This window comes from Gigantopelta aegis, chromosome 11, assembly GCF_016097555.1.
Source record: "Gigantopelta aegis isolate Gae_Host chromosome 11, Gae_host_genome, whole genome shotgun sequence".
In the NCBI taxonomy this organism is placed as follows: domain Eukaryota; kingdom Metazoa; phylum Mollusca; class Gastropoda; order Neomphalida; family Peltospiridae; genus Gigantopelta; species Gigantopelta aegis.
In genome coordinates, this window is record NC_054709.1 from 17,027,287 (window position 1) to 17,040,367 (window position 13,081).

Below are 13,081 nucleotides of genomic sequence, written 5' to 3' on the forward strand. Positions count from 1 at the left end.
AAGTCTTTGAGCCAAAGTAATAAAAATGGACCGAAATTGCGCGTCAGTTTCAATACACATGCTAGTTCAGGGCCAAAGACAAGTAGGCTAGGGCCGAGTTCAGCTAAACTGGTTTATGCGCTTCACATTAAACCCAATGTCCACGTCGGGAACCAACCACATAGTTCGCGAACGTTAGGAAAACGTTCATTGGCTGTTCTCTGTGTGCATATATGTCACGCTTGACAGTCAGCCAAGACTGCTGCACGCAGCACGTGTCAAAAGACATTGTTGCAGACATTAAACAATACGATTACACGCCAGTAAATCTTGATGTAAATTTGTGAGAGAAAAAAACAAAACCCAAATAGTTGTTCGCATCAGTGAATACTTGATTGCTGTTTCGTTTGTTTATTTACATTGTCTTTGTTAATTTCGTACTCAAGCATTTCGCGATCGTGGGAAAGGAACATGCAGTATTTATACAAATTGCTGTTAAACGTACACTGAATACAATTAGTTAAAAATAATCATGATATTTGTTAAGATAAAATATTATATAAATTTGTTGACTGTGAGGTGACATCTCAAATGTTAGCTAGATTATAAAAAGACTGTAAATTTGAATTCATTATCTTTTTAATCAAAACCTTTTGACATAGGCCTAAATGGATAGTTGTCATAACGTGAAGTCAGTATTCTTAGGCTAAGTATTTTACAAGCTGAAATCAACAACAAGCATTTAACACGACACGGAAATCAACAAAATGGCACAAATTACGAAATTGTTGGGGTATGGAATAGATCCAAAATAAAGATTGCTATTTTACTGAAATAATGAGCACTGTTTAAAAAAAGAAGAAGAGTATTGGCTCTAAGATTTTTATTAATGCCATAGGCCTTAGAATTTGGGGTGTGTTTGCAGAAGGCATTGGCTTCCAACTCTGCATATCTCCCCTCACCCACTGAAATGTATTTCAGTTTGTACATAATTAGCTGAAAAAGATGCATTTTCATTTTCATATATAAATACTCTATACAGTACTACACAAAACAATTTTGGCTAAAACATTTTCATTATGGCAAATAAAAATCCCATTTGGCAATTTTTTTTGGCAACAGGTATTTTTAATCCTGGATGAGCCCCGAGTTCATCAAAATATTATAACTGTGACAGCCCAAGCGAGATCGAACCACCTCTGTGTATCCATTCAGCTGATTGAGTTTTTTCTCGTTCCAACCAGTGCACAACAACTGGACAAAGGCTGTGGTATGTGCTTTCCTGTCTATGAGAAAGTGCATATAAAAGATCGCTTGCTGCATTAGAAAAAAAAGTAGCGGTTTCCTTTGATGACTACGAGTCCAGTAGCTGATGATTAATTAATCAATGTGCTCCAGTGGTGTCGTTAAACAAAACAAACTTTTTTTCAGCCTAAGCGAAGATGAGCTGTAGATAAATAATGTTAAAAAAGAAATAAAACTAAACTGATAAGTAATGATAATAATAAAAACATTTTAAATTTCAGTTTCATTTTAAAGACAGTTCAAAATTATATTTATAAAACTTTTTATGAAATATGTGGGCAACCAAGAGATGATGTTGGGCAACCAAACTTCAGCTACTGGTTGCCCACCGGGCAACTATCACAATTTCACATTTGTGCACCCCTGAGATAATTAATAAAGATTAATGGGTATTATTTTCGGCATTTATAATTAACAGAATTTAGGGCGATAGACAACACCTATTACACAGAAAGGTTGTACGCTCCGGGTGTTGTGGTTTTTGTGGCAAAGTTAAATATATATAGAGAGAGATATAGAGTGCCTATACATTAGATATAGGTCTATGTAAACTAAACAAAGTATTTGAAGTGCATATTCTTGCAGATATTGACATTTTTGGTCCACAATTTAGACTGTATATATTATAATGTTGGGGACTTAGTATATTAGTAATAATTATTACAGAGCGACTTACCTGTCACAGGTGAATAAGACTCAGTCTTATAAGGTAATTTAAGAATTGTGGTATATTTCATAGCCTGAAAGTAACCTAGTCATATTTATTTAATTATTTATGTAAATTTTATTACTAAATGAATCAGTGAACATACAGTTCAACTGCGTACCGTATGTTTTTTGAGGTTAATGTTAAATAAATACTGTAGACTTTTAATTTTGTTGATCTTTTGCCTTCATAGTTAGTAATTACGGCCATTTACAAGGACACCCTCTAATCCAGGGTCGTCACAATACTTCCTAGAAATGTTTTATTTAACAGCGCACTCAACACAATTTATTTACAGTTATATGGCGTCGGACATATGGTTAAGGACCACACAGATGTTGAAAGAGGAAACCCACTGTCGCCACTTCATGGGCTACTCTTTTCGATTAGCAGCAAGGTATTTTTTATATCCACCATCCCATAGACAGGATAGCACATACCACAGCCTTTGATATACCAGTCGTGGTGCACTGGCTGGAACGAGAAATAACCCAATGGACCCACTGATGGGGATCGATCCCAGACCGACCGCGCATGAAGCCTCCTAATTTGAAGTTACATGCAAAAATTGATGCCATTGAAACCATTGGAATAATAAAAGCTTTATTTCACCTTGATGTGCGGTCGGGGGCAGGACGTAGCTCAGTGGTAAAGCTGGTACCACGACCGGTATATCAAAGGCCTCTCTGTAGGATGGTGCATATAAAAGATCCCTTGCTACTAATGGAAAAATGTAGCGGGTTTCCTGTCTAAAACTGTATGTCAAAATTACCAAATGTTTGACATCCAATAGCCAATGATTAATAAATTTATCAATGTGCTCTAGTGGTGTTGTTAAACAACACAAAGTTTAATTTTAACTTTAATACAGACACAGCCAGACAAAAATACTGAACCATCTCTTACATCCTTCTTCAAAGTGTTTACGTATCAGTTCGTACTGGTCAGCTGGGTTTCTATGACTTCCATCACACTCGAGTATTTCATCGATAATACAGCCGAAAATCTGAAATGTAATAAACAAATAAGTGAAAACATTTTGTAGAAAAGGAATGCCATGCCTCGACTGGGATCCGAACCCAGTACCTACCAGCCTGTAGACCGATGGCCTAACCACTATGCCACCGAGGCCGGTAGAAAAGGAATGAGATCATTTTGAAAGGAATGTGCAGGAATTATATTATCAAGCATTCTGAGAGTATTGCTAAAGCAATACATGTCCCCTACGGGACCAAATATTTTTTGTATCTCTTAAATTCAAGGGCCATAACTCTGTGAATAAGAGTATGAGTGAGGCATACGATACCAGGCCCTAATCTGGAATTGAAAAAGTAACATAAGTGACTTCTCCCTTCCCAGAATAAATGGGCGAAGTTTGATAAAAATTGACAAAGTGAACATTTATCGGTACATTTCGTAATGTTTTGCCAGTAGCGGAAAATTGGGAAATTGTCTGATGCCAAAGAAAAACAGCGTCTGATATACGGCAACAAGGTGCCAAGTGAACTATGATAATAAACAAGTCAGGATCTTCACATCTGTCGTGTGATTTTGTTTTTGAAATCCGATTAAAAGTAAAGTTTGTTTTATTTAACGACGCCACTAGAGCACATTGATTTTTAATCTTATCATCGGCTATTGGACGTCAAACATATGGTCATTCTGACACTGTTTTTAGAGGAAACCCGCTGTCGCCACATAGGCTACTCTTCTTTACGACAGGCAGCAAGGGATCTTTTATTTGAGCTTCCCACAGGCAGGATAGCACAAACCATGGCCTTTGTTGAACCAGTTATGGATCACTGGTCGTGCAAGTGGTTTACACCTACCCATTGAGCCTTGCGGAGCACTCACTCAGGGTTTGGAGTCGGTATCTGGATTAAAACTCCCATGTCTCGACTGGGATCTGAACCCAGTACCTACCAACCTGTAGACCGATGGCCTGCCACGAGAAATCCGATTAGGTCCAGAATATTACTGGTACCTCGACTTCTCACTACTGCTAATAACTCATTGACTTGAGCCGAAAGGTAAACGCTCATTTCGTTGGCAAGATTAGGGCCTGTGATACGCCCGTCAGAAGTTTGATGGATATTAATCATTATGTTACAGGTATCATTCAATTCTTATTATGTGAAATGTTTGCAATGGGATTGATGAACAGTTTGTTTTGGATCAACTACACTTACGATGTTTAGTGAAATTGAGTCCTGACCCGTAGTCATCAGAAGAAACCCGCTACATCTTTCCATTAGCAGCGAGGGATCTTTTACATGCACTTTCCCACAGATAGGAGAGCACAGACAGTAGTGGTGCATTGGCTGGAACAAAAGAAAACCCAACCAACTGAATGGTCCACTGAGGTGGTTTGATCCTACGACGCAAGCACCTCAGGCGAGCATTCAACCGACTGAGCTAAATCACGCCCCCTACTATTGAATAAATGATTGAATGAATGAATGAATGAACGAATTAACGAATTATTGAATTAATTAAGGACATCCCAACACAAAATATGCATAAGAATCCTTACATGTTTGATAGTCAGACTGGGGAAGTAACCGTTGACAACCACGTGAGAGTAATCTCTGAGGAACGTCTTGCGAAACTCTTCAAGAAATCCTCTCTTGGAACCAAGACCATACAGCAGAATGTTAAAGCCACTGCTGAGGAAAAAAAGAAACACACATTAGAAGGGCTTTAAATTTTAATTACTTTCGGCCCGTTTTTTTTGTTTGTTTTTTTGGGTTTTTTTTTTTGGGGTGTGAGTGTGTGTGTGTGCGTGTGTGTGTGTGTGTATGTGTGTGTGTATGTGTGTGTTCTGAGCAAATCCTGCCCTTTGCCAAAATAACCAGTTTCTGATTTTTATGCATGTTTGGCTAATAAAATGTTACAATAACTAATTTTGATTAATTTTTAAGAAAAAAGTTTGTTTTGTTTAACAACACCACTAGAGCATATTGATTTATTAATCATTGGCTATTGGATGTCAGACATTTGGTAATTTTGACATATAGTGTTAGAGAGTAAATTTGCAAAAAAAATTCCATTAGTAGCTGACTAAAACAGGGCTTCTAGATTATGGCAGCCCCACTCCCATGGCTAGTGATATTCAATGTTGGGCTAGTAAATAACTACTGTTGCCATGCCAGACAGGGCTTCTAGATTATGGTAGCCCCACTCCCATGGCTAGTGATATTCAGTGTTGGGCTAGTAAATAACTACTATTGCTATGCCAGACAGGACTTCTAGATTATGGTAGCCCCACTCCCATGGCTAGTGATATTCAGTGTTGGGCTAGTAAATAACTACTATTGCCATGCCAGACAGGGCTTCTAGATTATGGTAGCCCCACTCCCATGGCTAGTGATACTCAGTGTTGGGCTAGTAAATAACTACTATTGCTATGCCAGACAGGGCTTCTAGATTATGGTAGCCCCACTCCCGTGGCTAGTGATACTCAGTGTTGGGCTAGTAAATAACTACTATTGCCATGCCAGAAAGGACTTCTAGATTATGGTAGCCCCACTCCCATGGCTAGTGATACTCAGTGTTGGGCTAGTAAATAACTAATATTGCTATGCCAGACAGGGCTTCTAGATTATGGTAGCCCCACTCCCATGGCTAGTGATATTCAATGTTGGGCTAGTAAATAACTACTATTGCTATGCCAGACAGGGCTTCTAGATTATGGTAGCCCCACTCCCGTGGCTAGTGATATTCAATGTTGGGCTAGTAAATAACTACTATTGCTATGCCAGACAGGGCTTCTAGATTATGGTAGCCCCACTCCCGTGGCTAGTGATATTCAATGTTGGGCTAGTAAATAACTACTATTGCTATGCCAGACAGGGCTTCTAGATTATGGTAGACCCACTCCCATGGCTAGTGATATTCAATGTTGGGCTAGTAAATAACTACTGTTGCCATGCCAGACAGGGCTTATAGATTATGGTAGCCCCACTCCCATGGCTAGTGATATTCAATGTTGGGCTAGTAAATAACTACTATTGCCATGCCAGACAGGGCTTCTAGATTATGGTAGGCCCACTCCCATGGCTAGTGATATTCAATGTTGGGCTAGTAAATAACTACTATTGCTATGCCAGACAGGGCTTCTAGATTATGGTAGCCCCACTCCCGTGGCTAGTGATATTCAATGTTGGGCTAGTAAATAACTAGTATTACTATATTGCCAGACAGGGCTTATAGATTATGGTAGCCCCACTCCCATGGCTAGTGATATTCAATGTTGGGCTAGTAAATAACTACTATTGCCATGCCAGACAGGGCTTCTAGATTATGGTAGCCCCACTCCCATGGCTAGTGATATTCAATGTTGGGCTAGTAAATAACTACTATTGCCATGCCAGACAGGGCTTCTAGATTATGGTAGCCCCACTCCCATGGCTAGTGATATTCAATGTTGGGCTAGTAAATAACTACTATTGCTATGCCAGACAGGGCTTCTAGATTATGGTAGCCCCACTCCCATGGCTAGTGATATTCAATGTTGGGCTAGTAAATAACTACTATTGCCATGTCCGACAGGGCTTCTAGATTATGGTAGCCCCACTCCCATGGCTAGTGATATTCAATGTTGGACTAGTAAATAACTACTATTGCCATGCCAGACAGGGCTTCTAGATTATGGTAGCCCCACTCCCATGGCTAGTGATATTCAATGTTGGGCTAGTAAATAACTACTATTGCTATGCCAGACAGGGCTTCTAGATTATGGTAGCCCCACTCCCATGGCTAGTGATATTCAATGTTGGGCTAGTAAATAACTACTGTTGCCATGCCAGACAGGGCTTCTAGATTATGGTAGCCCCACTCCCATGGCTAGTGATATTCAGTGTTGGGCTAGTAAATAACTACTATTGCTATGCCAGACAGGGCTTCTAGATTATGGTAGCCCCACTCCCATGGCTAGTGATATTCAATGTTGGGCTAGTAAATAACTACTATTGCCATGACAGGGCTTCTAGATTATGGTAGCCCCACTCCCATGGCTAGTGATATTCAATGTTGGGCTAGTAAATAACTACTATTGCCATGCCATGCGGACAGGGCTTCTAGATTATGGTAGCCCCACTCCCATGGCTAGTGATACTCAGTGTTGGGCTAGTAAATAACTACTATTGCTATGCCAGACAGGGCTTCTAGATTATGGTAGCCCCACTCCCATGGCTAGTGATACTCAGTGTTGGGCTAGTAAATAACTACTATTGCCATGCCAGAAAGGACTTCTAGATTATGGTAGCCCCACTCCCGTGGCTAGTGATACTCAGTGTTGGGCTAGTAAATAACTAATATTGCTATGCCAGACAGGGCTTCCAGATTATGGTAGCCCCACTCCCGTGGCTAGTGATATTCAATGTTGGGCTAGTAAATAACTACTATTGCTATGCCAGACAGGGCTTCTAGATTATGGTAGCCCCACTCCCGTGGCTAGTGATATTCAATGTTGGGCTAGTAAATAACTACTATTGCTATGCCAGACAGGGCTTCTAGATTATGGTAGCCCCACTCCCGTGGCTAGTGATATTCAATGTTGGGCTAGTAAATAACTACTGTTGCCATGCCAGACAGGGCTTCTAGATTATGGTAGCCCCACTCCCATGGCTAGTGATATTCAATGTTGGGCTAGTAAATAACTACTGTTGCCATGCCAGACAGGGCTTATAGATTATGGTAGCCCCACTCCCATGGCTAGTGATATTCAATGTTGGGCTAGTAAATAACTACTATTGCTATGCCAGACAGGGCTTCTAGATTATGGTAGCCCCACTCCCGTGGCTAGTGATATTCAATGTTGGGCTAGTAAATAACTACTATTGCTATGCCAGACAGGGCTTCTAGATTATGGTAGACCCACTCCCGTGGCTAGTGATATTCAATGTTGGGCTAGTAAATAACTACTGTTGCCATGCCAGACAGGGCTTCTAGATTATGGTAGCCCCATTTCCCATGGCTAGTGATATTCAATGTTGGGCTAGTAAATAACTACTATTGCTATGCCAGACAGGGCTTCTAGATTATGGTAGCCCCACTCCCATGGCTAGTGATATTCAATGTTGGGCTAGTAAATAAATACTATTGCCATGTCCGACAGGGCTTCTAGATTATGGTAGCCCCACTCCCATGGCTAGTGATATTCAATGTTGGACTAGTAAATAACTACTATTGCCATGCCAGACAGGGCTTCTAGATTATGGTAGCCCCACTCCCATGGCTAGTGATATTCAATGTTGGGCTAGTAAATAACTACTATTGCTATGCCAGACAGGGCTTCTAGATTATGGTAGCCCCACTCCCATGGCTAGTGATATTCAATGTTGAGTTAGTAAATAACTACTATTGCCATGCCCGACAGGACTTCTAGATTATGGTAGCCCCACTCCCATGGCTAGTGATATTCAATGTTGGGTTAGTAAATAACTACTATTGCCATGCCCGACAGGACTTCTAGATTATGGTAGCCCCACTCCCATGGCTAGTGATATTCAGTGTTGGGCTAGTAAATAACTACTATTGCCATGCCAGACAGGACTTCTAGATTATGGTAGTCCCACTCCCATGGCTAGTGATATTCAATGTTGGGCTAGTAAATAACTACTATTGCCATGCCCGACGGCTAGTGAAATTTGTGTTTCAAATGTTGCAGTTACGTCTATTTTGTAAATATAAATACCCCACCCAAACCCACAAAGTTAGTGTTTATAAGCTTGATCTCCCTTTTTAGGTGACATAACTGATTATTATTTAGTAAAATTGTTTTAACTTAAAAGTAAAGTAGGGCAGGTGAATTTTTAATCGTGGCTAGTAAATCTTTTTAATCACTGATCCCATGGCTAGTGGATTAAAAAACCCTTTCTAGAAGCCATGCTAAAACAACATTTGTTCCACTTTGAGCCCTGCTTTTCAGTTAAGGTGATGCCATAGCTAGACTTGGTTTCCAACGATTAATGTAATTTTTAGTTATTATCCATTTTTAGAGAAATAAGGTCCTTAAATCCGTAACAGTATGCCTTTAAAGACAAAATGTTTTTAGGTTAGCATGTCTTTTATCGATAATTAAGCTGAAAATCACAAATGTAATAAATCAACATGTGTGTACTTAATGTAGGCATTTTGGGCATGTTTATCGCCTCGACTTTCATGTAATCCAAAACCATGACGTTAATTATTACTTCCAACATCAGAGCTTCTAGAATTTTTATGAAATCCACTAGCCATGGGATCAGTGATTTAAAAAATGTACTAGCTACAATTAAAAATTCACTAGCCCTACTTTACTTTAAGTTAATACAATCTTACTAAATAATAGTAATAATCAGATATATCACCTAAAGAGGGCGATAGAGCTTAAAAACGCTAACATTGATGGGTGGGGTGGGGGCAGGATATTCATATGTACAAAATCAACTTAATTACAACACTGACCCAAAAAAAGTTCACTAGCCGTCTGGCATGGCAATAGTAGTTATTTACTAGCCTAACATTGAAAATCACTAGCCATGGGAGTGGAACTGCCATAATCTAGAAGTCCTGTCTGGCATGGCAATAGTAGTTATTTACTAGCCCAACACTGAATACTACTAGCCATGGGAGTGGGACTACCATAATCTAGAATTCCTGTCTGGCATGGCAATAGTAGTTATTTACTAGCCCAACATTGAATATCACTAGCCATGGGAGTGGGGCTTCCATAATCTAGAAGTCCTGTCTGGCATGGCAATAGTAGTTATTTACTAGCCCAACATTGAATACCACTAGCCATGGGAGTGGGGCTGCCATAATCTAGAATTCATGTCTGGCATGGCAATAATAGTTATTTACTAGCCCAACACTGAATACTACTAGCCATGGGAGTGGGACTACCATAATCTAGAATTCCTGTCTGGTATGGCAATAATAGTTATTTACTAGCCCAACATTGAATACCACTAGCCATGGGAGTGGGACTACCATAATCTAGAATTCCTGTCTGGCATGGCAATAATAGTTATTTACTAGCCCAACATTGAATACCACTAGCCATGGGAGTGGGACTACCATAATCTAGAATTCCTGTCTGGCATGGCAATAATAGTTATTTACTAGCCCAACATTGAATACCACTAGCCATGGGAGTGGGGCTACCATAATCTAGAAGTCCTGTCTGGCATGGCAATAGTAGTTATTTACTAGCCCAACATTGAATACCACTAGCCATGGGAGTGGGACTACCATAATCTAGAAGTCCTGTCTGGCATGGCAATAGTAGTTATTTACTAGCCCAACATTGAATACCACTAGCCATGGGAGTGGGGCTACCACAATCTAGAAGTCCTGCAACATGTTGTTTAAACAATGACACTTATAAACAATTTAAACAGCAGGGCACTACTAATTTTGCCATTGGCAGGGGTTAGGAGAGGTCTTTCCATGTACCAGCAAGCAAACATAGTTTAAGTTTGTTATGTTTAACAACACCACTAGAGAACATTTATTTATTAATCATCGGCTATTGGATGTCAAATATTTGGTAATTGTTTTTACCTATAATCTTATAAAGAGGAAACCCACATTTTTTCATTAGTAGCAATGAATCTTGTATATACACCATCCCACAGACAGGATAGCACATACCACAGCCTTTTGATATACCAGTTGTAATGCACTGGCCGGAACAAGAAATAGCCCAATGGGACACTGATGAGGATTGATCTTATACCGACCGCGCATCAGGCGAGTACTTAACCACTGGGCTACATCCTGCCCTGCAATATTGTTATTAACAGCTGCTCAAGTGTTGTAGATATTCATAAATACATTTCAAGTTATTTTATCTCTATTTGAAGCTTTCGATTTCAGTGGTTTTGAGGCAAATATAAAATACAGCTGAAAATCTGGAACGAGAAATAGCACAATGAGGATCGATCTTAGACTGACCGCGCATCAGGCGAGCGCTTTATCACTGAGCTATGTCCCACTCAACAAGCAAACATAAGAGCTAAAGCACATTAGGATCCATACCACATGTGATACATCCAGTTTGGAAAGAGGGCCGTGTTTTCTAAGAGGAGTTCTTGAAACTCTTTTTTGTGCCCCGTCGCTACATTTCTCAACAATTTGTTCAGCGATTCCTGTTCCATCTTCGGTGTCTTCAGTTTGGACAGGGTGTTTTCTGAAGTGCGACCAGTCCCAGAATGGAGATCGAAATAGTCTTCTGCGTTGGTCGTCTGAAAGAAAAACATTCACGGCTTCAGATCTCGCTCATTTGGGCACAACAGGCTGTCACTCGGTTCTAAAATGTGACTAATTTAAGGAATTATTTTATGATCCAAACACTTAATACTGAAGCTACTTTGTAGAGAATTTAATCGCTTGGCTAATTTGGCACTGGTTGAGCCCCAGTCAGGAAATGTTTTATTTAACGACACGCTCACACATTTTATTTACAGTTATATGGCGTCGGACACATGGTTATGGACCACACAGATATTGAGAGAGGAAACCCGCTGTCGCCACCTCATGGGCTACTCTTTTCGACCAGCAGCAAGGGATCTTTTATATGTACCATCCCACATACAGGATAGCAAATACCACAACCTTTTATATACCAGTCGTGATGCACTGGCTGGAAAGAGAAATAGCCCAATGGGCCCACCGACGCGGATCGATCCCATACCGACCGTGCATCAAGCGAGCGCTGTACCACTGGGATACATCCCACCCCGAGCCCCAGTCAGATGCCAGATATATGGGGGGGGGGGGGGGGGGGGGGGGGAGGAGGACGACATGTTAATAAGCTAAGCAAAGGTTGCCATATAAGGCTAGTTATCACCTTCGTTCCCCATCACTCTCCTAAGACTAGTTCAAGGAGGGTAATTTTTATCTCCTCTGAGCTTGTGAATTTATATGGTATCAATACGGCAATATCTTAAATGGCTCCCCATAATCTAAGTTACGGGAGCAATTCATAACTCCCCGAAATGTTTTTTAAGTTGAGGCCTGCTTTGGTGTAAAGGGTTAAACAAAAATACAAACATCTTCAAAATCTTTGACGGGTTTCTTTCTTCTTGACGGAGTCTGTGGTGTGTTGCTCTCTTCGTCACTCTCGGAGTCTGTCGAATCCTCATCGCTGTCGGACAGTTCGTCATCTGGGGTAGGAAAATAATCAGTGTGATGATATGTTAAAGTCTGTTTTGTTTAAAGGCATATTGTCACAGACCACTGACCTATTTAATGGCATATTGTCACAGACCACTGACCTATTTAATGGTCTAACAAAGTATTACCTGTGCAAAAATAATTTGATTTGTCCCTAAATGTACTTTATTCAACCATCTTTATAACCACCATACTCCATTTATTAATGATATTTTGTAAAAATAATTGAATTATGGCAATGGTCCATACTTCAAAAAATGAAATTGCCGAGAGGGTTGACATGGATTTCACTCCATCATGTTTCAGTCAAGGTGATGCAATAGCTAGATTCGGTTTCCAACAATTAATGTAATTTCTATTTATTATCCAATTTTAGAGAAATAAGGTCCTTAAATCTGTGACAGTATGCCTTTAACGACACCACTGGAGCACATTAATTTGAAAATCATCGGCTATTGGATGTCAAACATATGGTCATTTTGACACTGTCATAGAGAGGAAACCAGCTACATTTTTCCATTAGTAGCAAGGGATCTTTTATATGCACCATCTCAGACAGGATAGCAAATACCACAGCCTTTGATATACCAGTCATGGTGTACTGGCTGGAATGAATGTGATGATATGATGAAAAGTAATGCAAGTAACAGATGTCAAATAATGCAAGTACATTAGTTCATGTAAATCGTAAAAAAAAACCCAAAAAAAACCTAATTTTTAGTAGTAGAAAAAAACATATCGTCGTTATGTGTTCTGGTTTCAAATAACAATATTTAACTATAGCCTAGAATTTATTACAAAATATGCAAATAATGCAAGTAGATTAGCACATATAAATCGTACAAAACCAACCTTAATTAAAGTACGGAAGAAAAAAAATGGTTGTTGTTTTCAAATAACAATATTTAACTATAACAGTTTTTTTTATTA

General features: G+C 39.8%; 1 protein-coding gene across 2 annotated transcripts in view; it reads right to left on the minus strand.

Moving 5' to 3' along the window:
• LOC121385403 (origin recognition complex subunit 2-like) overlaps window positions 1–13,081 on the minus strand; it is a 36,464-nt gene that overhangs the window by 10,742 nt on the left and 12,641 nt on the right. The window contains exons 6-9 of one of the 2 annotated variants that reach the window (XM_041516073.1): window positions 12,029–12,141; window positions 11,015–11,220; window positions 4,524–4,653; window positions 2,897–2,996 (exon numbers count right to left, since the gene is read on the minus strand). In XM_041516073.1, the coding sequence (XP_041372007.1) occupies window positions 2,897–2,996; window positions 4,524–4,653; window positions 11,015–11,220; window positions 12,029–12,141 (549 nt within the window). Of the gene's footprint in view, window positions 1–2,896; window positions 2,997–4,523; window positions 4,657–11,014; window positions 11,221–12,028; window positions 12,142–13,081 lie in introns of both variants that reach the window. The other variant, XM_041516072.1, reaches the window with a different exon arrangement.